Below are 27,341 nucleotides of genomic sequence, written 5' to 3' on the forward strand. Positions count from 1 at the left end.
CTGAGGCCTCCCCGGTCGGATCTTAGAAGCCCAGGCATAATTAGCAAGCATGGCGGGTTCCGCGCTCCAGATGGAGACTCAGCCAGAATTTGAGAGAGAGAGAGCGCGACATGGGGAGACCAAGTTTCGGTGAACAAGGCCTGCACTTTATTTTCCAAAGTAGTTTTTATACCTTAAGTTATGCATAGAGAATAATGGGGGAAGGGGTAGAGTCATGCAGTAAGCCAGGCTTTCTTCCTGCAAACTTATCATATGCAAAAGTTTAGGTGATTTACATCATCTTCTGGCCCGGAGGCCTGTTAACATTTTAAGAACTTATTTTTCTCTAAAGGTGATTATTCTAAAGTCAAGCACCAGCCTCCAAAAAGCATTGGATAGAGTTGCATTCCTATAGGGCAAAGGTGAGGTGGGCTCAATCAAGAAAAGAATTAACTCAAGGGTCCAAGGTTACAAACATTGAGGCTACTGCTTACATTTCTATACACCCATTATATCAATCAATACACTGCCAAGGACACAGTAGGTAAGGAGTATGGAGACTTAGCAGCAAACATTGGCCCAATAAGTGAAAAACCCTTCACCAATACAATTTCTTTTTTTTTTTTTTTTTCCAATACAATTTCTAATCAATCTTTTAACTACTCAAAGGAACCTGTGTTTAGACAGTCTAGAACATCTCCCGCCTCTCACAGTTGGGAGGCTCTGAACAATCACATGTGGCTGGAAAAACCTATTCAGGCAGGCTAGAGGATTTCCAAAGGAGTTTGTAGGTTGAAACACTGTCACACCCAGGAATTATTAACTGGAGCTGTAAGCTAACTCTTTTTTCAGAGAGAGGTAGTGGGGGACAGCCCCCTGTGAAGTCAGATGTGTAGGGAAGAGCACAAAGCAGAAAGTAGGCAGACTCTGGTTTGGGGGTAGATGCTCGAGAATTTCCAGGGGGACTCCTGAGGCTTGATCCCGCCTTTGCATATGCCGAGCCTCCTTCCTCATGACCTTTGCCACGGGAGGAGTTCCTCACGCTGGCTCCTGGCAGTGATAGACTTCCAGTTGAGCTCTTCCAGACCCTGAAAGATCATGCTGTGAAGGTGCTGCACTCAAAATGCAATATGCACTCAATATGCAATATGCCGGCTCCCGGCATCAACCAAATAACTAACTTCAAATTTTAATTTTCAAAATATTGTCATGCAGACAAAATTGCTAAAGAATGGTATGGCCCATTCACAATCTGGCAAAGGACTAAAGTCTATTTCAAAATGTCTTGATTTCTTTGTTTCACTGTTTATCAAATCACTCAAAGAAAAACAGTCACCTTTTGTCTCTACATGCAGAGCAGCTGTTTTTTTTTTTTTTTTTTTTTGAGACTGGATTGCTGCTAATACTTCAATTAATATTTACAAGCCATTGGCATTTGAAATAAATATATCAATAGTTTTAAAAGGTGGGACTTTCCCGGTTGTCCAGTGGTCCTGTACTTCCTCAGTCAGGGAACTAAGATCTCAAATGCCATGCAACTCAGACAAAAAAATTAAATAATAAAAATGAAAAAAAAAAAAAGACAAGTTTTCTTTTTTTTTTTTTAAAGTTATAAAAGGAGTAGAGATAGCCTGCCTACCTTGCAAATTCTTCCTGGCTAGAATACTCCGTCAAATCACATGTTGAGCATTCCATGTAGTCAGGAATTACAATTTAAGGTACTTCTGCATTTTCTATAGCACTCAACACTAGACTTCTAATTAGTCACCAATAAGTGCTTGTTGACTGGTCTTCTGTAAGAGAGTAACCTGCCTTGATTTCCTATACACTCCACTTCTCTCAACTAGAAGTCCTCCTCCTCTTCCTAAGTAGCACATTCAAATCTTAATCATTTTTTTAATGGGGACTATGGGATCTTAGCTTGCCGACCGTTCCACCAGGGATTGAACCCAGGTAACAGCAGTCAAAGTGCTGAGTCCTAACCACTAGGCATAGAGATGGTGTATGGCACGTGTGCTAACTTGAGTCTGACTCTGAAACCCCATGAACTGTAGCCCTCCAGACTCCCCTGTGTATGGAATTTTCTGGGCAAGAATACTGGAGTGGGTTGTCATTTCCTACTCCAGGGAATCTTCCCAACACAGGGATCAAACCTGCGTCTCTTGCTTCTCCTATGTTGGTAGGCAGATATTTTACCACTGGCGCCACCAGGGAATTCCTCAAATTTTTATCTTATGCAATTAGTTATTTTTGAGTTACAATCAGACCTTTTTCTCCCCTCATGGGGAGGACAGAGACATTGCTTGTTATCTTTCTATTCCTTACCGTGCATGGTACATTGTAGATGCCAAATAGCTATTGGTTGGGATAATACTTTGAACAAAGTGATCATTGAAAAGTAAACATGAGAATTGGAAGACTTCTTCCACTTCCCAAACCTGAAATTGCTTGAGAATCACTGATAAAATAAATTGAGGTTTATTTTTATAGTTGTACTTATAAATACAAGATGTAAAAAGTAGAAAAATAAGAATCTATATTCATGTGTTTTGTTATTCTTCCAGGAAAATCTTTACAGATCACAAAGTACATGTATTTTATTCATAGTAACTATTACTGACCCTTCACATCTGAATGTTAATGCTTGTGATGAAACACACTAGGATATAAACACCTCTTTTCTAAATGGAGTTGCTAATCTTCCAGTAAAAGTATTTGTATGTATTTCTTTTTTTCTGAATATTTTGGCTCCTCCTCTTAGAAAACAGATTATTTCTCTTGAGCATTATAAACTTAGATCTCTGCCTACCTAGATGCCTTTTCATCGCAGTATTTTTCCATGACTTTTATAGTCACAGTGTGCAGTAGAAGGAAGAACACCAACATTTACTCATTGCCTGTTAAGTGCCAAAGACTGTGTTAGGCACTTTTACATTTGGTGTCTTGAATCCTCGTGAAAGACTGCATGACATACGCCCATTTTACATATGATGAAACTGAAGCTCAGAAAGATAGACTATCTTTCTCATTGCCTTACAACAGATAGTGGAGCTGAGATTTAAATCATTTCTCTTTGAATCCTATAGTCCAGGGGTCCTCAACCCCCGTGGGGTTAGGAACAGGGTTGAACAGCAGGAGGTGAGTGGTGGGTGACTGAGTGAAGCATCACCTGTATTTACTGCTGCTCCCCATCACTCGCATTACCACCTGAGCTCTCCCTCCTGCTCAACAAACCCAATATGTGAAATGAGCTTGAATCATCCAGAAACCATTCGCCTTCCCACCTGTCCGTGGGAGAATTGTCTTCTACAAACCAGTCCCTGGTGCCAAAAAGATTGGGGACTGCTGCTATGGTCTTTCCATTGTTTCATGGTAAAACTTTTGTGAAAATTTATGCAAAATGAAAGGGCATATCTGACTCTATTTACTCCTGATAGTGAGTAGAAGGTAGTGAAGGAATGAAGCAGTCCTTGTAAAATGTCTTTGTGTTTCTAGGTGTATGAGAGGTAATACTAAAACATTTAGCACTTCTGATGCCTTCCAATCAAACTAGCATTTGCACATAGGTTAACTGTTATGAGCTATGGAAAGCAGTCCTGACTGTGATCTATCTAATGGCTTGAGTTTCAGGTGCCCAAAGAAACAGGATGTCCTGCCCAACAGCAGGTCTCCCCCTGCCTAGAGGAAAAGCACTTTCAGTTGCACAGATAATCTATATTTCAGGACTACAAAAACAAAAAATATATATATTCAGAAACTTATATATTTAATACTATAATCTGCTTTAAAAGGATGCTCTAGATTTCAGTTCAGTTCAGTCCCTCAGTCGTGTCCGACTCTTTGCGACCCCATGAATAACAGCACGCCAGGCCTCCCTGTCCATCACCAACTCCCGGAGTTCACCCAGACTCACATCCATCGAGTCAGTGATGCCATCCAGCCATCTCATCCTCTGTCGTCCCCTTCTCCTCCTGCCCCCAATCCCTCTCAGCATCAGAGTCTTTTCCAATGAGTCAACTCTTCGCATGAGGTGGCCAAAGTACTGGAGTTTCAGCTTCAGCATCATTCCTTCCAGAGAAATCCCAGGGCTGATCTCCTTCAGAATGGACTGGTTGGATCTCCTTGCAGTCCAAGGGACTCTCAAGAGTCTTTTCCAACACCACAGTTCAAAAGCATCAATTCTTCGGCGCTCAGCCTTCTTCACAGCCCAACTCTCACATCCATACGTGACCACAGGAAAAACCATAGCCTTGACTAGACGAACCTTTGTTGGCAAAGTAATGTCTCTGCTTTTGAATATGCTATCTAGGTTGGTCATAACTTTCCTTCCAAGGAGTAACCGTCTTTTAATTTCATGGCTGCAGTCAACATCTGCAGTGATTTTGGAGCCCAGAAAAATAAAGTCTGACACTGTTTCCACTGTTTCCCCATCTATTTCCCATGAAGTGGTGGGACCAGATGCCATGATCTTCGTTTTCTGAATGTTGAACTTTAAGCCAACTTTTTCACTCTCCACTTTCTCTTTCATAAAGAGGCTTTTGAGTTCCTCTTCACTTTCTGCCATAAGGGTGGTATCATCTGCATATCTGAGGTTATTGAGATTTCTCCCGGCAATCTTGATTCCAGCTTGTGTTTCTTCCAGTCCAGCATTTCTCATGATGTACTCTGCATATAAGTTAAATAAGCAGGATGACAATATACAGCCTTGACGGACTCCTTTTCCTATTTGGAACCGGTCTGTTGTTCCATGTCCAGTTCTAGCTGTTGCTTCCTGACCTGCATACAAATTTCTCAAGAGGCAGGTCAGGTGGTCTGGTATTCCCATCTCTTGAAGAATTTTCCACAGTTTATTGTGATCCACACAATCAAAGGCTTTGGCATAGTCAATAAAGCAGAAATAGATGCTTTTCTGGAACTCTCTTTCTTTTTCCATGATCCAGCGGATGTTGGCAATTTGATCTCTGGTTCCTCTGCCTTTTCTAAAACCAGCTTGAACATCAGGAAGTTCACGGTTCACATACTGCTGAAGCCTGGCTTGGAGAATTTTGAGCATTACTTTACTAGCGTGTGAGATGAGTGCAATTGTGAGGTAGTTTGAGCATTCTTTGGCATTGCCTTTCTTTGGGATTGGAACGAAAACTGACCTTTTCCAGTCCTGTGGCCACTGCTGAGTTTTCCAAATTTGCTGGCCTATTGAGTGCAGCACTTTCACAGCATCATCTTTCAGGATTTGGAATAGCTCAACTGGAATTCCATCACCTCCACTAGCTTTGTTTGTAGTAATGCTTTCTAAGGCCCACTTGACTTCACATTCCAGGATGTCTGGCTCTAGGTCAGTGATCACACCATCGTGATTATCTGGGTCATGAAGATCTTTTTTGTACAGTTCTTCTGTATATTCTTGCCACCTCCTCTTAATATCTTCTGCTTCTGTTAGGTCCATACCATTTCTGTCCTTTATCAAGCCCATCTTTGCACGAAATGTTCCCTTGGTATTTCTAAATTTCTTCAAGAGATCTCTAGTCTTTCCCATTCTGTTGTTTTCCTCTATTTCTTTGCATTGATCACTGAAGAAGGCTTTCTTATCTCTTCTTGCTATTCTTTGGAACTCTGCATTCAGATGCTTATATCTTCCCTTTGCTCCTTTGCTTTTTGCTTCTCTTTTCACAGCTATTTGTAAGGCCTCCCCAGACAGCCATTTTGCTTTTTTGCATTTCCTTTCCATGGGGATGGTCTTGATCCCTGTCTCCTGTACAATGTCACGAACCTCATTCCATAGTTCATCAGGCACTCTATCTATCAGATCTAGGCCCTTAAATCTATTTCTCACTTCCACTGTATAATCATAAGGGATTTGATTTAGGTCATACCTGAATGCTCTAGTGGTTTTCCCTACTTTCTTCAATTTCAGTCTGAATTTGGCAATAAGGAGTTCATGGTCTGAGCCACAGTCAGCTCCTGGTCTTGATTTTGCTGACTGTATAGAGCTTCTCCATCTTTGGCTGCAAAGAATATAATCAATCTGCTTTCTGTGTTGGCCATCTGGTGATGTCCATGTGTAGAGTCTTCTCCTGTGTTGTTGGAAGATGGTGTTTGTTATGATCAGTGCATTTTCTTGGCAAAACTCTATTAGTCTTTGCCCTGCTTCGTTCCGTATTCCAAGGCCAAATTTGCCTGTTATTCCAGGAGTTTCTTGACTTCCTACTTTTGCATTCCAGTCCCCTATAATGAAAAGGACATCTTTTTTGGGTGTTAGTTCTAAAATGTCTTGTAGGTCTTCATAGAACCGTTCAATTTCAGCTTCTTCAGCGTTACTGGTTGGGGCATAGGCTTGGATTACTGTGATATTGAATGGTTTGCCTTGGAAACGAACAGAGATCATTCTGTCGTTTTTGAGATTGCATCCAAGTACTGCATTTCAGACTCTTTTGTTGACCATGATGGCTACTCCATTTCTTCTAAGGGATTCTTGCCCACAGTAGTAGATATAATGTTCATCTGAGTTAAATTCACCCATTCCAGTCCATTTTAGTTTGCTGATTCCTAGAATGTTGATGTTCACTCTTGCCATCTCTTGTTTGACCACTTCCAATTTGCCTTGATTCATGGACCTGACATTCCAGGTTCCTATGCAATATTGCTCTTTATAGCATCAGACCTTGCTTCTATCACCAGTCACATCCACAGCTGGGTATTGTTTTTGCTTTGGCTCTATCCCTTCATTCTTTCTGGAGTTATTTTTCCACCTATCTCCAGTAGCATATTGGGCACCTACTAACCTAGTGGTCAGTAGGTGCCCAATATGTTAGGTTCTAGATTTAGCAGGTCAATATTTTATACAGGGTCAAGTAGGTTTATAATAGGAATGGTTCACTTACTATTGCCTACTGCTACATTCTTTTTCACCATAGAGAGAAATCTGTCAAAAAAAAAAAAAATACAATCTTATTTGTACTCTTCATTAACCTCTTCTTTGACCTTGAGGCTAGATACTACCTATGATTTAAGAGGTGTGACTTATATATATATGTATATACATATATATATAAATATTTAGAGAAAGTCTGCATCTATAATACTGTCGAAAAATTCAGACTTGTACAGACAGGTGAGGTAACATTTTTAAATGCCTTGAAACAGGATAGTGTTTTGGAATACATTTTCTCTCTCTCTTTTTAAATAGTATTATTAAGTTATGATTAGCATGAAATAAATTGCACATAACTAAAGTGTTCAATTCGATGTTTTCACACATGTGTACACCCATGAAACTCACAATACAGAAAAAAAGAACATATCATCCTTCCAAGTGTACTCATGCCTCTTTTAACTTTTCCCTTCCTCAGGCCCAAACAGTCACTGATCTTCTTTCTCTTACTGTAGATTAATTTGCATTTTTTATAATTTTGTAAAAATGGAAACATACAGTACGTGTACTCTTTTTCCATCTGACTTCTTTCACTCAACATAGTTATTATGGAGTTCCTCCACACTGTTGCATATATAAGTAACTAATCCCTTTTTGTTGCTGAGTAGTGTCCTATGTTAAGTGTGAATACACCACCCTTCATCTATTTATTCATTCATTTACTCAGTCCTTTTGGTTCACCCTGCCGTCCACACTGAAATTCCTTTGTCTAATTTGCAGTTTCTGATTATGCCCTTGGCATTTACTCAGGTACATTGGACCCCTGCGATTTTTGACTGTCCTGTACCCCTTCCCACTTACATTTGTCAATAGCATTTGACAACTTCATCTCCCCCATTCCACATGATCCAGTGGGACTCTTTTGATTGTAGGGTGGACACATATGACCCAGGTTGGACCAATCAGGGTTCTTCTTTGAACTTTTCTCAAAGAAATTCCTTTCCGTTAGATTAGGAACTGTGAAGGTGTGATACCAGAAATGCCAGTGAACTTGAAAAGAATCACGAGAGAAAGAGGTAGGTGCAGACTGAAGCTCAAGTGAAAGATGAAGTGACTGTTCTGAGGCAGACTTCCTGGATCCAACTGATGAAAAAGCTTGCTTGGTTCCTGGCCTTTTGCATTTTAATTACGTGGATGCTTGCATCCACCCCCTACTTATGGTAAGAGTAAACTCCCATTTTGTTTTGGAGGGAATCTCTCTTCCAATACTCTCAGTGTATGGTATCCAGGTGAAGCAAACTCCACCCTGGCGTTAAGGGTAGAGTATATGTGGCCACTCACTCAATTGCCTTGGCCACAGTGACATTCATGGATGCAAGCTGGGCTAATTAGAGTCAGGTTTGTGCTACAGATGTTGCTCCCTTTTTCATGAAAGACTTGAACCACAAAGTTTCGAACTACAAATATTGCAGCCATCTTTTGACCTAATGAGTGGATAACCAAGGTTACCAAAAGCAGGACCAAAGGAAGGAGAGAAAGTGGGTATTGACAACTTCATGTGAACTTCTTGGATTGGATGTCCCTGAAGTCTGTACTACGTCTGGTTTTTGCAGTTATGTAAACAACAAAATTCCCCTTTTGTATAAATTATTTGTAGGAACCTGCCTGCCAATGCAGGAGACATAGGAGATGTGTGTTCGATCACTGAGTAGGGAAGATCTCCTGGAGAAGGAAATGGCTACCCACACCAGTATTCTTGCCTGGGAAATCCCATGGACAGTGGAGCCTGGCAGGCTACAGTCCTTGGGGTCCAGAAGAGTAGTAGGATATGACTTAGCGACTAAACACTAACACTAGATTATTTGAATTTCTGTTTATGTTACTTACAAAAGAATAAGTTGTGATATAGGTGTTTTTCATTCATTACCTCAACTCCTACAACCTGGTAAGTATGTTATCCCAATTTTACATATGAGGAAACTCTTAGTTAAGTAACCAACCAAAATCCCACAGTGGCAAAGCTAAGATTGCTATCCAATTACTTGATTGCAAAGCGCAGGTCCTTTGCAAATACTGCTTCAGGGCTACAACACTAACCTGCTTAGTCCTGTGCTTTTTCTAGTCTTTCTATTACATAAAGTTTAATATTAATTAACATTTGCAACTTCCCTGTGGCTGAAATAAAATTACATTTATGAGACTTAATTCTTTTCCTTCTTCTCTGTCCCTGCTTTTTACCTTTCTTTTCATCTTTTTTCTCTCTCTTGTTTTCCATTTTTTGAAGGTTAAATGCCTAACATTTCCTCTAGTCCCCTCTTCATAAGTCATACCAACTCTAAAATGATCCTAGGGTCCTTCCTATTGGCTTGGGTAAGGCAAGTTGATTTATTGAGAAACTTGCCCTTGTGATCTAGTAAGTAAGACTAGAAGGATCACATCTACAAATCAGCCTTATAAACTTCTCTAAGAGTGAACCAGTGGGCCAAATTTCAAAGATGACCAAATGAAAAGGCCATTGCAGCTCTACTCCCTCTCTTCTCTCATTCTTTCAAGGATGAAAAAAGGTCAGTAATCATTCCGACAAGCCCTTGGGAAAATGGCTAATTACCACATCTCCCTTCTTAATATGCTTAAGAGGGAAAAACCTTTACACCCCTAACTCTTCACTTTTTTTTTTCTTTTTAAGGGGATGAATTTGTTAAATCTTAAAGATAGTTTTATGCATTGCTTCGTTTCTCAGGAAGCTCAAATACTGATTCACAGACCACCCCTGCTTTTTCTTTTTTTTTTTTTTCCCAGTAGACAGACCATCAATTTAGCTAAGAGCAGTTAATATCACAAGGTTTAAAAAACAAAGAAAAACTATTTAATTCCTGCTTAGTCTCTTAATACAGCCTTGTGTGGAACCTTACTGGAAGCCTGGAGACTAACACTCTAGAGACCAAAAAAATGAAGCAATTTTCTCAACAACTAGAGAACAACTTTATTTTAAAATGAAATGGTTGAAAACTATGCCTTCCTTAACTGCCAAGACTGAGTTTGGTTTCTGGATTTGTTTCCCTTGGAAGGACACCTGACATCACTTTCCTGAGAGCCTTTTATAATGTTGCCCAGACTGTACCAAATATCCTGGATGCTATCTATTAACCCTTTACAGTTAAATTCAGTATTTCAAACATTGAAAATTTGAAAATTAAGATGTAGACAGGGAAGAAATTTCCCTCCCCAGATTTGTAAATTGTATGTCTATGGCGATATTCTGATAATGATTGTAAACAGATCTGACTCTGTAAACTAACTCTCTACAGTTAACTTTTAAAATAATGGGCTACAGCCATATCATTATGCATTGGTATCAAGCTCTTTTGCAAATGCTGGATTGGTACAAAATGTTTATAAAAATTAAATGTCGAGGTGAGGCTAGCTGTTCTGTTTTCAAAGCGTGTTCAAAAAAATCCTTGGAAAATAACACTTTTCTTGCTAGTTTCACTTTTGTTGTTGTTGTTCAGTCACTTAGTAGTGTCCAACTCTTTGCAACCCCATGGACTGCCAAACACCAGACTTTCCTGTCCTTCACCATCTCCCGGAGTTTGCTCAAACTCATGTCCATCAAGTCAGTGATGCCATCCAACCATCTCATCCTCTGTCTTCCCCTTCTCCTCCTGCCTTCAATCTTTCCTGGCATCAGGGGCTTTTCTAATGAGTCAGCTCTTCACATCAGGTGGCAAAAGTATTAGAGCTTCAGCATCAGTCCTTCCAGTGAATTTTCAGGACTGATTTCCTTTAGGATGGACTGGTTGGATCTCCTTGAAGTCCAAGGGACTCTCAAGAGTCTTCTCCAACACCACAGTTCAAAAGCATCAGTTCTTTGGCACTCAGTCTTCCTTATGGTCCAACTGTCACATCCATACATGACCACAGGAAAAACCATAGCTTTGACTATATGGACCTTTGTTGGCAAAGTAATGTCTCTGCTTTTTAATATGATATCTAGGTTTGTCATAGCTTTTCTTCCAAGGGGCAAGCATCTTTTAATTTCATGGCTGCAGTCACCATCTCACTTTTATGAAACATAAAATTACTTTGCTCAACTAATATTAGGGGATGATAGTTGATTGCTGCCCTTAGCTGAATTTGCTTCATTCCTATTGCAAAAAAATAAATGTATGATGCGTTTGGCCTAGCAAAACAGAGAAGTGCATAGACAAAAAAGCTTTTCCTCAATTTGTTAAGTTAATTTCTTCGAGGACTTTTTTACAATTATTAATAATTGGAAAGGCTCCAGAAACTCATACATGTGGAAAATCGTTTTGTAGACAGGTAAAGCTATATATTGATGTTGTGTACACAAGTGGTTCCAAACTTTCCTGTTCAGTGGAATCCAGCAGATTTAAAACTGCTTGCTGGGCTCCATCCCAGAGTTCCTGATTCAGTTGGTGTCAGGTGGGGCCTGACAATTTTCATTTCTAAGAAATCCCCAGGTGATATTGCTGCTGTGGATTAGAGACCATTGTTTGAGAACCACTGATGTAAGGCAACTGAAAATCAGCTTAAGAAAACCAGCTTCTTTTTTCTGTATCTTATCTGGTCATGTTTCATATTTGTTTTCCAGGCTATATCACTCTCAAAGTGTGAATCACAGAAAATATTTTCTGTCTCCACCTCCATCTACTCCTTGTGCAAAGTTCAATGACCTTCAAATTCTCCCCTTCAAGAGCCAGCTTTTCTGAGGCTGAAGAGTAAATGTCTCAGGCTTCAAGAGAGCAGTTTCCCAAACTGCTCATCAGCAATTGTGTGTTCCTCAATATTTTCATATATGTCCTGTGATAAAGCTACTCTAGGATCAGAACATTTTGGGATACACTGGTTCAGCTGGAGAGAAAATTACTTTTAGTGTCAGGACTTTTCAGAGCTTTTAATATATAAATGTGCATTGTGAATCTCCAAAAGAGATTAAGTAGTTGGATTGAATTTGAAATCCTTCTCAACCCTTTTCCCCCACCAAACTGTGCGTGTGCTCAGTTGCCTCAGTTGCATCTGGCTCTTTGCGACCCTATGGATTCTCTGTCCATGGGATTCTCCAGGCAAGAATACTGGAGTTGGTTGCCATGGCTGCCCTTCCACCCCAGGGATCTTCCCTACCCACAGACCAAATCTGCACCTCCTGCTTGGCAGGCAGATTCTTTACCCATGAGCCACCTAGGAAGCCTATCAAGCTCTAGGAAATATCTATCTAAGCACAGTTTGGGAGATCTATAACTTTATCATTTAACTTGATTCTACAAGGTTAGAAAAAAAAAATCTATATTACAACCTAGGGAAAAGGCCAACATGCCAAAATCATGACGTGTGAATTTTAAATTGGTCTTAAAAATTAACTAAATGCACGCACCCATTATTTTGACTGAATGTGACTTTTTCTTTTCTTTTTTTACAATTGCATAAGAACAGATAAAAAGATATCTACCCTCTTAAATTCTTAAGGGCACAATACAGTGTTGTTAACCATAGGCACAAAGTTGTACAGCAGATCTCTAGAACTTTTTCATCTTACATAATTGAAACTTTATACCCACTGAGTAGCATTCTCCATTTCCTGCACCCTCTAGCTCCTGGCTTCTCCTATTTCCTGCTTCTGAATTTGACTATCATAATTCATATAAATGGAATCATGAAGCATTTGTGCTTCTGTGATTGGCTTATTTCACTTAGGGTAAAGTTCTCTGGTTTCATCCATATGTAGCATCATTTCCCTCTTTTTAGTGGCTGAATAATATTCCATTGTATGTAAATACTACATTTGTTTTTTATATGATATTTTCTAGATTAAATAATTTACTAAGTTGATACAAAGAAAGAACGCATGGCTTTCAGCCTTTGTTGATAATCAAGACTTCCTCACCTCACCACTTTTCCTGTTCTATCAATTTCCTTTGCATTACTATTTCATTAGATTTCTCATGATATGAGTTATGAATTTCTTAAGTGATTACATATTTATTGCTTGTTTCTACCACTAACAAACAGTTCCATAATGGCTATATCTTTTTGGTCTTGTTCACTTCTATATTTTCACTGCCTAGAACAGTGCCTGGCACATCAGGAGTAATCAGTAAATTTTTCTGATGGAAAGAACAAATAGATGGATACGATCATTAACTAAGCTCTAATTATGAAATCCTTATTGTAATAAAAGATATAGGAAGAGGAAAAGGTACTTTTCACCAGCTTTAGATGGGGCAATTAAAATAATCTTTTGATTTACAATGAAGTAATTCTAATATAATGATAGAAGGGGAATTATTGATGTGTAACTCAGAATGTTATTTTGTAAACTTACTTTTATTATGATTTCTAACATCACTAAGGGTCCAAAAAAAGATGTACAATTATTTTTTTTAAATAAGGCAAGTATGTGATAAATATTTGGTATATAAGTAGGTCTTATAAAAATACCAACTTTTCTGTCTTTCCAACCTTAAAAGATCTCTGAATCATGCTACTTCTTGCCATATTACAAAGTTCTTTGACTTGGACAAATTTAAAAAGCGTCAATTACAGTTGTTTTTTTTTAAGCCCAATTGTTCTAAAAAAGAGCTTGTTGTATATTTGTGTTCTTGTATGATAAGCAAGTGTTAAATATGTGTAGAGCACAAATGCCGCTAACTTACGGATTCTGGCAATTTTAGATGTATGGGAGTGGTTTGATTGAAATGTATGATTGTTGAATATTACAGTAGATACATTCAGTTTGGTCCAACAAAATAAGAGAAATAGGCAGACATTATTTTTAGGGAGAAAAGATTCACCCAGGAATCCGAAATATAACTGTCAGAAGTCCTTAGGACATAATGTGATTTGAAATTACATTAAAATTTTAGTAAGTCTATTTCTGGGTATTACAATGGAAAAATATTTATATCTCACTTCACTGGGCCTTTTATGTGGTTTTACTTTTTTTTTTTTTCTTGTTTAGGTTGTCTACATCCGGTTTCCATTCTCTTTTCAGTCCTCTCATGATCTCCCTCTAGGGGGTTATATTTTTGTGTTTACTTTATGCTTTTATCCTTTTTAAATGAAAAAAGTGGGTCAGTATTACTTCAGTTTGTCTTCACTTTCACTCTGCTGTTCATTCCTGAACTAGCTTTTAGCCTCTGGGAGAGAAGAAAGTAAAAACATTTACAGAAACTGGGCCAACCTCTCTCCGGCCCCCCTCCTCCAAGAAAACAAAACCTAACCAGCTCAGCAACAGAAGTTCCTTTCTGTTCTCACAGCACCTTCTATTTCCCTTCTCATAAAGCTCAGGTTTTTATTATAACTGCTTATGGCGTATCTTTCATGCCAGTGAGACTCTCAGTCCTTTAAAGACCTAGTATATTGTCAAAAACATAATATAAAGGAGATTGTAGTTTAACTGAATAAATGCTGCCTGTGTGAGTGATTGCTGCTCTCGTATTCACCCAGCCGCCCACAATAAAGGAGAAAAGTTGCAGCAATCAAGCTCAAGTGCGGGTCCTTTGACATCAGCTTTCTAGAGAACGAGTAGAGAACTGTGGCAATGGTATCTAAATTACATAATTACTTGGATAATTTAAGCCACAGTTTTTGTGTTGGTGGGGGGATGGTGAAAGATGAAGGGGCTGAACCAGTGAGATTTCTTCTCCAGTCGCCGTGGACAGGCACTGCCTAACCTTCACCCTCGTGGGGTCTCATCACCTCTCCCACCGCCCTCTCGCCACCCCAAAAGCGGTGCACTTGAGACAGAGGGCCCCCACCTCGGGGTGGGGGGTTTCCCGGGGATACCCCGCCCCGCCTTCTAGGCCCCGCCCCCGCCGCGGCCACCGGCAGGGGTCGCGCTGCCCGCGGCGAGCGGCTCGAGAGCTGGTGGGGGAAGCTCCCGCAGCCGGTCGCCTTTCTCTGCTGCTGCTGGTTGGAGCGTTTCAATAAAAGTCTTTTTTTCTCTCGCGCTCGCTCTCCCCTGGGAAACAGGCGGAGGCGTCAATCCGCAGCCGCCGAGTGAGAAAGCGACGCACACGCAGCGGCGAGCGTCTCGTCGGCTCGGCACCGTCCGGCGGCCCCAGAGAAGAAGAACCCGTGTCCGGCCCAGCCGCCTCAGCCGGGCGTCGGCGCCTCCCTGCCCGCCTCGCTCCCACCCCGGCTCCTCCAAGGGGATTAGTGGGCCGCCTGCGCGACTCGGCGGCCCGGGAGCCATGTTGTCCGGGGGGCTTGGCAACGCGTGAGCGACCCGCAGCCCCTCCCGGAGGCTCGGACTCTTCGGCGAGAGCTGGAAGGCGGCTGCGGCGGCGGAGGCCTGCGCGTCGGAGGCGCCTTGGGTCGGCCAGCGGCTGGGACCCGGACCTGCATCCGGTCGCCGCGGGCGTCGGCGGAGCCGCTTTGCCTCTGCGCCTCCCTCGCCTCGCCTGCTCTCGGGACGCAGCCCCCGCACTTGCTGGTGAGTTGGCGGCCGCCGGCGGCGCGGGGCTTTCCCTCCTGGCCCGCCGACCCCGGGCGGAGTGGGGCCGCAGGGTGCTTGACACTGGGGGCCGGGGCGAGCGGCTGGGTAGGGGCGTGGGAGGCTCAGGCCCGGTCGGGAAGTTGAGAGAGGGCGGCGCGGCGCAGGGGGCTCGCTGGTGCTTGTTGCCCCTGGGGTCCAGCGCGGACCCCGGGCATTTCCCCTGGCGTGGGGTGGGGTGTGGGTGTCTGACGCTCTGGCTCCTTCGCGGGAGGCGCCTTCAGCCGCCGCCGCGTCCGTGTTTGCTGCCGTTTTGGTCTCCGGGGGCAGGCCGGTCTCCCCGCGAGGCCGAGGAGGGGAAGAGGCAGAAAGTCTCCCGAGACACAAAGGTCCCCTCGGCGGGGGTGGAGCTGCGGGAGCGGGCGGCGCAGCCCCGAGGGGAAGGAAGGGGCGCGGGTCCGCGGGAGGTGGGCGAAGAGGCGGCGGCTGCCGCGTTTCCAGCTCCTTGGAGACGCCGGAGGTGTGCGCGGGTGGGGAGCGGGAGGAGGAGCCCTCGCGTGGGGAGCCGGCTGAGACAAAGCTCGGGGCAGCCTCCCGCTGGCGGGTCACACCCCTGAGTGTTGGCCAGAGCAGAGGTGGAGGGAAGGTGGGAAACCCCAGTAACCGATGGGGAGGGGGAGATGAAGGGGCTGCCAAGTACTGTCGTCTGCGTCGCAGTTGCTTTTCTCAGGGTTTTTGTGCCCGACGGTTTTTGCTCCCCAACTCGGCTGGAGAGCTACAGATCTGCTCCCTCCCATCACCCCCTCCGTGCCACACTGACTCTCCTGCGGTTTTCCCCTCGTTCTTCCCTTCTCACCCACTCCTTTTCGGGTAAGCAGCATTATGCCTTCAGCCTGGGGAACGTTTGCTAATGACAGGATGTCTGAGCTTGTTCTGACCCTGAACTGCCTTGAACTCCTCTTTCTTCCTCCCACCCTTTCCTTTCTGGGATCTTATAATGTCACATGGCCGTTAACAATTAGCTTTTCTTCTGCAAAAATGGCAAAAGCATGTAGCTGAAATCCATGGCGCTCCTCCTCTATAATGTGTCCACCAGAGACACGTCGCTGGTCATGGATTATCACATTTTACTTATTAGCCAAATTAACGTTTTAGATACAGAAGTGGCAAATTTTGTTTTGAGTTTTGACTGTTCCTAGGGTCAGCAAGTATATCCCTGGCAGCCACTAGATCTTCTGTCACTTATCAGGAAATGCTTGACTTAGACAATTGTTTACTCAAACTTTGCTGGTTCTTTCTCGAGTCTTTGTTGAAGGATTTCTTTTAAAAGGCTCTTACGTAAGAAGGTCAGAGTAACAAATTTAAATTACTATGTTTTAGGCGTATTGACCATTAGAAGAAAATGAATGGGAATTTTAAGATCTTTGATGTCCTGAGTAAAGGAGGGCGTTCTAGAAGGTAGAAATCAGGTTCAACCATACTGTAAGAAAAGGACTTGCTAGCATTTAATTGGTTTTGTTCTGTTCTTTTATAAGATTAAGTAGTTGGTTTATTTATTAAATGTTGATGTTGCTTTGTTAATGAAGTTATTTCAGTCTTTGTATTCCTAATATCTGCATACTTCCATAAACAATGGGTTGGAACAAAAGAAAAAATGTGGCTATATTTAAGGAATTTTTTTTTTTTTAATGGAAGAGATTTCCAGATGTAGAAGCGGTAACCTTTTATCTGGTAAATTATCTTATGGGCCAGGAAAACTAATGGTTTTGAATATTGGGCTTCAAAGAATTTTGTCTTTGAATTTAAACTTTTAAAATGACTGTGCAAATATATTATTGATTTTTTTTAACAGCAAAAATAAAAACATGTTGAAATGTGTTTGACATCACTGTTGATAATCATTTTAAGAATAGTCTCATCTTGCTGCTTATAGCCATTAAAATGTTGACACTAAAAATTGTGAAAGGGACTTCAGTTTAGGGATCAGTCTGAATTGAAAGACTCCCTAAATTCTTTGTGAAATTAACAGGTCATATCATTAATAATCAATGTTTTATATGTTTATCAAAAGGCTGTATTGAGGATACACTGATTTCCCCCCCCTACATAATTCCCCCCACTACATAATTATTAGTGTCTAATTAGTTACTTGAAGTTTTATCCTCACTAGAAGGAAATCTACCAAAAAGTCATCAGAGATCTGGGTAGTGGGACTTACAGATGAATAAAAATACATTTCTGTATCTTTCAAATTTTCACCTGACCTTTACAGTCAGTAAAAAAAATATATGGAGAATTAAATTCTTGTTTAAAAAAATTGTCTTGTTAATATTCTGATTTGCCTGTTATTAAAAGGAGCTTCTATAAAATGTGTAATGTATTCTCATCTTTGTATTCAGGTCCATTAAAATCACTTTTAGTGTTAGATATTTGAAATAGTGCAGCTTGCCAAATGAGTCTGATTACCTGAAGAAAAAAGAAGCAATACATAGTAATGAAAAGGCAAAAAGATACATAGTAAGGAAAGATGAAATTAGAATAATTAATTCAGTGTATGATAGCGATTCAGTGTGGTAGTGGTAGCTTTGTACACCAGCAATCTTGTTCTAATAAGTCATTGGTTTTACCAATAAAAAAATTAATTTTTTTTTTTGGAGCACAAAATAGCTGTGTTGACTAAGAACATTTAAAAGTATATAAGTGTTGATATATTTAGTTTTCATTTACCGGTTTAGTCCTATGATTATGGTGAAAAGAGATGGCATGGAAAATTTACTCTGTCATTGCCTTTGTTTTTTCCCTTATTTTCAGCAGTATTTTTCTCCTCTGTTGGTGAAATAGTGCTAACTAAAACACTGCAATATTGTGAACAATGGCTACTGAGATAGACATTCAAAAGTGAAGATAATAATGTTACTTAATATAAGAAAATTTTCTATGAACACAGTTTTTGCCCTGATATTTTGTTATTGTCTAACAATACTGAATATTTATAGGGCATTACATTTTGAATCTTTATTACTGTTCTGTAGTCTTAATAAAAATTAGAGCATCATGACATGACATTTATATGGCTTTTATACTTCCATGATGTGTAATTGTAATGAATATATTGCTGTATTATAGAAAAAAGACATTATAAGTTAAATCCAGCTTATAAAATATTCTTTAGAGTATTTTATCTATTTTAAAAGTTGTCCCCTTTCACATAGGTGAAGGAAAAACAGTTCTTTGAATTTTGAATGTGTAGTTTCTGCTTAATCTTTTAAATGGAAAATATTTTAAATGCATTTTGTAAACGAATTATGACACTTAGCATTTGAAATGATGAAGATAAACAGTAGATTGATGGTATCTTAAAATGTGCTTTATATAGTATCTATGAAGTAAAATCAGCCTACAATAGAAAACCTAGTATAATTTACTAGCGTTCAGCTTACAGTGTTGGCAATTTCTTTGAACTGGTGGGGAGAGGACCTGTTAGACTTTCAAAAAAATATTTCTGTGAGATACTTACAAAATTAATTCAAGAATTTTTACTGTCCTTCGTGAATTCTTTGTCATTGTTTCGCTCCCAGATTTTTTAGTGGCAGTCAGTTTGATACCTGCAAAATATTTGACCTGAAGAGAGAGATTTTAAGGACCAGAAAAATATATTAAATATATCTGAGATGCAGCTTACCTTTCCTAGCCTGTTTTCCTCTCTTTTGGCCAACTTGGAAAATCGGTAGATGTCTATCAGTAAATCTAATAGGTGGGATGCCTACTATAAATAATGTTATGTTCTGCCGTAACATATGATATTGAACACTATATGTAAGGAGATAGATTTATAGATCCATGACAGTGGGATAATCGAAAGTTGTGTATAATTTTCTTGAAGTGTAAAATTAGTTCACGTTATTTGAGCATCTACCAAATTTTATTGTGATAAAGTTCATCCTTAATGAAATCTATCCATTCATCTGTTCATCCATGTCTGAAGTACATGTCTACCCTGTACTACCACTGTGGTCAATGCTAGGATACAAAGATGAGGAAACTGGCACATAGATATTACAGTGCTTGGAGAGAAATTCTCTTTTTTGAGGACAGTGTTACTTCCTCGAAGTTGTCTTTGATTCATTCTGGCAGAGTTACTGTGATCCTGCTATAGCATTTATGTCTACTATAGGACTCAATGGAGAAGACAATGGCAACCGACTCTAGTACTCTTGTCTGGAGAATCCCATGGACGCAGGAGCCTGATAGGGTGCAGTCCGTGGGGTCGCTAGGAGTCGGACACGACTAAGCGACTTCACTTTCACTTTTCACTTTAATGCATTGGAGAAGGAAATGGCAACCCACTCCAGTATTCTTGCTTGGAGAATCCTAGGGATGGCGGAGCCTGGTGGGCCGCCATCTATGGGGTCCCACAGAGTCGGACACGACTGAAGCAACTTAGCAGCAGCAGCAGCAGCATAGGACTCCATGGGGCCTCCCTGGTGGTGCTAGTGGTAAAGAACCCTCTTGTCAATAGAGGATGTAAGAGCAGAGGTTCAGTCCCTGGATCGGGAAGATCCCCTGAAGAAGAGCATGGCTACCCACTCCAGTATTCTTGCCTGGAGAATCCCCAAAGACAGAGGAGCCTGGCAGGCTGCAGTCCACAGGGTCTCAAAGGGTTGGACACAACTGAAGCGACTTAGCACCCTGTATGGAACTTAATCGGAGGAGGCAATGGCACCCCACTCCAGTACTCTTGCTTGGAAAATCCCATGGATGGAGGAGCCTGTTAGGCTGCAATCCATGGGGTCGCTGAGAGTCGGACACGACTGAGCGACTTCACTTTCACTTTTCACTTTCATGCATTGGAGAAGGAAACGGCAACCCACTCCAGTGTTCTTTCCTGGAGAATCCCAGGGACGGGGGAGCCTGGTGGGCTGCTGTCTATGGGGTCAGTCGCACAGAGTCGGACACGACTGAAGTGACTTAGCATAGCATAGCATGGAACTTAATACATTGTGTTGTAATTAATTATTTACAAGTCTTTACCCTTTTGACTGCTTTGTGCACCAGAGGGACCATGCTTTTTAAATTTTGGTATTTCCCCCATATTATGTATTGCTTAATTGAATGAAGTGATAGAATTAGAAAAAACATTGAATTAGTAAATTAGAGTCAGATTAGTTATGGCTTAGAAATAGTCAAGTAATTTTGATACAGTAGAAAATAAAGAGCCTGTGTTTCGTGTATGCTGTGTTTTTATGAGAGTAATCTGGAAGCAGTTACTAGGCCAATTTGGAGGGGCAATAACTTGGTATTATTGGGCCTTTTAAGTTACATGTGAGATATATGCAAATGAAAAGAAAAGAGGTGTTATGTTCAAAGATTTTTCTTTTAGACAAATAAGATCTATCAATTACAATATCTATATGTAAATACAGTATCTATATGTAAATACAGTATGTGTGTGTGCACGGTCAGTTGTGTCCTATTCTTTGCCACCCTATGGACTGTAGCCCGCCAAACTCTGTCCATGGGGTTTTCCAGGCAAGAATATTGGAGTGAGTTGCCATTTCCTCCTCCAGGGGATCTTGCAAACCAAAGATTTAACCCATGCCTCCTGATTCTCCTGCATTGGCAAGCGAATTCTTTACCACTCTACCACCTGGGAAGCCCATGTGAATAAAATAGCTATTTTTAAAGGTCTAAAAACATTGGTTAATATCAAGAAGAAGATTTGGATGAAATTTCATCCTTAATGAAATCCAACTGTTTAGCTGTAGAGTACTAGGCTTAAATTCATTAAAATACAGAATTGCACTCAGAACAGCGCATTTAATGTCATTCCTGTTAACCTTATAGTTTATATATATATATACACACACACACATACACACTTTTCATTGAAATTACTGTACTTAAATAAACTGCTTTATTGTCAGCTTTTAAAATTAGACATTTCATTGAGGTTTTTAAAATTGAGTTTTAAATTATATCTTTGATACAGTATGTTATAAAAACTAGATTTGAGAAATCAGATAGCTTAATATCTTGATGTGACATTTAAAAAAAAACAAGTTTTCACAATTTGTAAGAGTTGATGCTTTTTCATATTCCTCAGTTTATTATATAGCCTTAAAATGCTGAAAATGTTTATATCAGTTAAATTTTCAAGATGATATATACCTACATTTTATCACTCCAGAAACAGAAGTTAGCATTATATTTTTCAGTAATTTTTGCCTGTAAGTTTGTGAACATGGATTTTTGCCATTCCTTTTGCAGATATTATTTACATTTTTGTTTTCTTCTGACCCCTGTTTTTCCAGGAAGCTATAAAATGGTTGACATTTTAACTTTTAGCTATAATATTTTGTAAAAAAACTCTACAACTCATTTCTATTATGTAAAGTTTAGAATTGATGATAGTTCCCCCCCCCCCATAAAGACTACTTCAGTAATAACTAATAACTATGTGATCTTGAGCTACTTAAACTCTTCAGGGTCATTTTCTTCTGTAAAATTGGGAATGACAGACCCTACTTTATAGGGTTATAGAAATTCAATGGTATGTATAGAAGACTGCAAAGTACCTTGCACCTAGTGAGTACTCAGTTAGCAATTATTTTTATTACTCTGCATTATTATTATTTCTCTGGGAAAAACTTGGTTATGGTACTAGAATTGCTTTGCAGAGCCACTGCTTCAGGTTGATGAATATCTAAGTGATTCACAAGGATAATTGAGTCAAAATCATCTCTGGCGTTTTAAACTATAGATATACCCCGTGGATTTTCTAATATGCCTTCCACCGAATTTGAGAATCAATGTGTTAGTGAGTTAAGTTTACTGATGGGTGTATGTTGCACCCTTTATGTGTATTGGCAGGAGGGGAATAGCATAGGCTAGTGGACTAAAGTGGGATATTCATTGTTGTTTCCTATCTAATGACCGTTAGGGATAAAACTGTCATAATCTTCCTGATGAGCACATTGATAAGCTTTTCCTTAGGGCCAACCAAATTTTTCTTGTAACCACCCTGTTTTTCTGTGCTATACCATTTATTTGACATCTTAATGGTCTAGACAATATATATATGCTTTCCTTCTTAATGAGTTTTATGTGTGACTCAGATTTTCTGAAGTCAAAATAGAATAACAGCTAATATAACTTACCCATCAAAAAAAGAAACTAGTTTTGCATTTTTCCGTCGTCATAAAATCTGCTTAGATTTTTGCTGTTTACTGTGTTTTTATTCTCTTATTTGTAGGTCAGTGGCCTTAACCTGAACTTCAGAAGCACACTTGTTGATTAAAAATGACAAAACAAGAAGCCTCTGTGTGTGTGTAAAATTTCAAGCTCTGTTCTAGAGCACCTGAATTGGGATACTCTGGGTTTGGGTTTTTAAAGAATATTTCAAGTAATTCTTGAATTTTAGAGTCATTGTTCTAGGATTTACCATAGTGTCAAGGGGAGGAACCACTCATATATAAGTTAAAGTAAACGCAAAGTGATTAAAAATTTTCATCATTCCATCTTATTTTTTTCTTTTTATTCTATTTTATATTTCCTAGTTTAATTGTGTTTGGGGGAAGGTTTTCTTAGGTTGATGTACTTCTGTTCCAGTTATTTTATTTACTTTGGTGAATGTTTTCGTCTTGCTTTTTAGTTTGTTTGGTTAAAAGGTAAACTGAGGGGACTTCCCTGATGATGGTCCAGTGGTTAAGAGTACACTGCAGTAGGCATGGCTTTGATCCGTGGTTGGGGAACTAAGATCCTGCTTGCCACACAGTGCAGCCAAAAAAAAAAAAAACCCAGCCAAACAAAAACCAGTAAATTGAGGCACATTAAAAATTTTCAACTTTCTTTGAGCATACCTTGATTTGAATCAGGCAGTACCAAGCCACAAGTGGTACTACCACAAGGAGTGCTCCACCAATAGGAGGTGGGTGGAGGTTTTTATAGAGAAGACATGGAAGCAAAGAAAGGAAATTAACTTGACTGGCTATAGCTTAAGTGATTGCCTTATTTAGGAAAGCCTAGTTGGTTGGTTGTTCTAAAGTTTAATTTTCTCAGATACAAGTGTATTGAGTCTGGCTTAGGTTTTAGTCAGCTTATGTAGACTACCAAAGCATTGGAGCCACCCCAGTCTAATGCCCTCTTGTTCAATAATTTTAGTTTCTTTCCAGTGTCTTACTGTTTCCTGCCTTTATAGTCTCAATTATTATGTTTTGAAAATTATCTTTTAAGTATAAGAACATAAAATAATGTAAAAAATAGACTTTAAATTCCTTACAGTGGTTATCATCTTCAAATAGTCCCTTTGTCTTTTTTCATATTTGGAGTTAAATATTTTTGCCCAGGTTCCTTTTTATAATGTAAGTTTTTATGGTAATACTAATTCTTATGGCTATAATTTTTAGTGGTTAATCATCAATGAAAAGAATTTAAACATTTCATAGTGGTTGATAATTATTAAATTATCACTTTAAAATTTTCACTATTTTAAATTGTGCAGGGACAGACTCCAGCATGTGACCCACCACCTCCGTTTTACATTTCCTTAGGATGCGTAGATATACAGAAATGGACTTCCCACATCGAAGCCTGTGAACCTTTCTGGTAATGCCTGTTGTACCAGTGCTGCCGATAATCTACCACATCTATTTTCAGTGATACTAATATTTAAAATATTTGCTTCTGATAACTTGCTTATAGAAAGATAACCATTTTATTTGAATTTCTTTGATTGCTAGGATGTTGGTTTTTGTTGTTTTTTTCCTTCCCTCTGTATTCTCCCCTCAAGCTGCTAGGGAGGAGACTATTAGCATTCCCTAAATCCTCACAGCTTTGTTGTTGTTCAGTTCAGTTCAGTCGCTCAGTCGTGTCCGACTCTTTGCGACCGCATGGGCTGCAGCACACCAGGCCTCCCTGTCCATCGCCAACTCCCAGACTTTACTCAGTCTCATGTCCATAGAGTCGGTGATGCCATTCAACCATCTCATCCTCTGTCATCATCTTCTCCTGCCCTCAATCTTTCCCAGCATCAGGGTCTTTTCCAATGAGTCAACTCTTCGCATGAGGTAGCCAAAGTATTGGAGTTTCAGCTTCAACATCAGTCCTTCCAGTGAGCACCCAGGACTGATCTCCTTTAGGATGGACTGGTTGGATCTCCTTGCAGTCCAAGGGACTCTCAAGAGTCTTCTCCAGCACCACAGTTCAAAAGCATTTATTCTTTGACGCTCAGCTTTCTTTATAGTCCAACTCTTATATCCATACGTGACTACTGGAAATATCATAGCTTTGACTAGAGTTGTTATTTTGTGATATTTTCTTTGTATCAAATTACTACACATAAAGCTTTTTTTCTTTTCTAAAGTCAGAGAATTCATTTTGGTGATCCATGTATTCTTGTACTAATGCCAGCTTATTTTAACTTTTCACCATATTATATCTTCCTGCCTGGTATGGCAAGATGCTGGATATTTTCTCCCAATAATTTTGATATTATATATATATTTTTATTCTACTTTTTGTAAATGACAGGCCAAAAAAAAAAGTAGATATAGTTGTCTCCTTTTTTTTTTTTTTTGCAAAACTGGTCTTCTCTGCTATAAAATTTTAACCCTAAATAGGTCAACACATCTAATAAGAGTTGTATTAGGAATCAGAATAGACTTCTATTTACTTAGTCCAGATTATGCCATGTAAAGAGCATCTCAGTAAAACTTACGTAACTTAGAATAGATTTTATCCATTTCATGCTCTCACTAAAGGTGGACTTGGTTAACCTGAAGAGAATGAAGGAATGACTTTTAGCCAAGGGTATTAGGTAGATTTCTCAGAGGAGATGCTAAAGATAATTAGCTCTACATACAGAAAAGAAGGGAAGCATTCTCAGATAAAAGAAGTGGGTGAAAAAGAGGTATGAATAAAGACTTTAAGCATTATTTTTAAAAGAATATATTCTCTATCAACCACTTGTAGTATAATAGGAATAGAGAAATAGTGGTAGAAGATGAGATCAGAGAGGGAGATAAACCAGCAAGGAGTTTGGATTTTATTCACCAGTGGAACATTTTTAGGCATAATATAATCTTTTTCTACTGTGAGTTTTGGGTAAGTTTTGTGAACAGCTGCAAGTGAGCTACTTCTGAGTGTTGAATGGACAGCTTTTTGTGATGGAGGCCTTAGAGGATTGCTTTCCTACTTTAAAAAGAGCTCCCTGTGTCCTTGTTCTCTGGTTTGGTTCACCTCAGAGACATGAAAATTATTTTACTGGCTCTTAGGAGCACTTGGATGTGGGTTTTTATTTGCAGACCCCTGCCATTTTTATCTTCCAATGAGAATATGTTTCTGTATGTTAGAAATTGGTTTCATCATTTTCTTGGGGAAATAGAAAAAAATAGTAAATTATAGCTTGTAGAAATAATAGATACTTTTAATTAACCTTAAGTATCAGCTTACAAGTCAATAACACAAATATTGTGCTTATACAGATGATTTTGTAGTTCTTTAGACTTTATCTTTGTGCTAATAACGAAGGTTATTTTACAGCACTATAATTATTTGTCAAATTATTTGTCTAATTATTACTATACAGTTAAGTTTTGAGAATAGGGTAATTTTAGCAGGTATAGTGGGGAAGGAAATGGCAACCCACTCCAGTGTTCTTGCCTGGAGAATCCCACGGATGGGGGAGCCTGGTGGGCTGCCAACTATGGGGTAGCACAGAGTCGGACACGACTGAAGCCACTTAGCAGCAGCAGCAGCAGGTATAGTACATTTCGCATTTTTTTTTTTTTTTATTAAAGCTTGCAATGAATTTTTGGTACATAATTGTCCCTAAGCGGGAGCTATTTTATCTCATAATATACTTACTCTTCAGAAATGATTCTTTCCTTTCCTCATTCTTTCTTTCTATTTGAACCCTTCAATTTTTTTTTTATAGTTGTAGGCATTAAAAATTATTTGCAGAAATTAAAATTAAATTTTTTTGGAATAAGTAATGTGATTATGGGGCTTCCCAGGTGGTGCTTGTGGTAAAAAACCTGCTTGCCAATGCAGGTTAGACGTAACAGATGTGGTTTCTATCCCTGCGTTGGGAAGATCCCCTGGAGGGGAGGGCACCACAATACCACCACTCTAGTTATTCTTGCCTGGAGTATCCCCATGGACAGAGGAGCCCGGCAGGCTGCAGTTGTAGGGTGGTACAGAGTCAGAAACAACTGAAGCGTCTTACTTAGCATGCACCCAATGTGATTATAAACCTAGAAGTATGTATAGAGACACACAAAAGTTTTGTTTCCTCTTTTGCTTTCTTCTTGTTTTTCCTCACACGCCTTTTATAGGCAAACATTTCTTTTAGTATCCTGCTTATTTTTCAAGTGTTTTTTTGCAAATGTAAATAAATATATATATTAGTTTGGAGGCTTTTTTCATATATAAAGATCTTCCTTTATTTTTAATGGTGGTTTACTTCTATTGAATATATGGTCACTCAGTCCTGTAGGGATCTTTGTGTTGTTTCCTATTTTCTGCTATTATTTCGCCAAACGAATAACATATGCATACTATTTGCATAAGCAAATGGATAATTTATAATCCAAGAGCATTCAACAGACTAACATCATGGCATCCAGTCGCATTACTTCATGACACGTAATTGGGGGAAAAGTGGAAACAGTAGCAGATTTTCTTTTCTTGGACTCCCAAAATAACTGTGGGTGGTGACTGCAGCCATGAATTTGAAAGACGCTTTCTCCTTGGAATGAAAGCTGTGACAAAGCTAGATGGCATATTAAAATGCAGAAATATCACTTTGCCAACAAGGGTCCGTATAGTCAAAGCTACAGTTTTTCCAATAATCGTGTATAGATGTGAGAGTTGGCCCATAAAGAAGGCTGAGCACTGAAGAACTGATGCTTTTGAACTGTGGTGTTGGAGAAGACTCTTGAGAGCCCCTTGGACAGCAAGCAGATCAAACCAGTCAGTCCTAAAGGAAATCAGTCCTGAATAGTCTTTGGAAGGATTGATGCTGACGCTCGAATACTTTGGCCA

The 27,341-nt window shown here is 39.7% G+C and overlaps 1 protein-coding gene across 3 annotated transcripts in view; it reads left to right on the forward strand.

The window, feature by feature from the left end:
• The first annotated feature begins 14,716 nt into the window (after positions 1-14,716).
• CDK17 (cyclin dependent kinase 17) overlaps positions 14,717-27,341 on the forward strand; it is a 111,149-nt gene continuing 98,524 nt past the window's right edge. Inside the window, exon 1 of one of the 3 annotated variants that reach the window (XM_070370324.1) lies at positions 14,717-15,299. Coding sequence is in view for 2 of the 3 variants with exons in the window: in XM_070370323.1 (XP_070226424.1) it covers positions 15,980-16,169 (190 nt within the window). In the remaining variant the exon portion in view is untranslated. Of the gene's footprint in view, positions 15,300-15,945; positions 16,170-27,341 lie in introns of those variants that run through there. The other 2 variants (XM_070370323.1, XM_005898411.3) reach the window with 2 other exon arrangements.

Source organism: Bos mutus, chromosome 5, assembly GCF_027580195.1.
Source record: "Bos mutus isolate GX-2022 chromosome 5, NWIPB_WYAK_1.1, whole genome shotgun sequence".
NCBI classification, from domain to species: Eukaryota; Metazoa; Chordata; class Mammalia; order Artiodactyla; family Bovidae; genus Bos; species Bos mutus.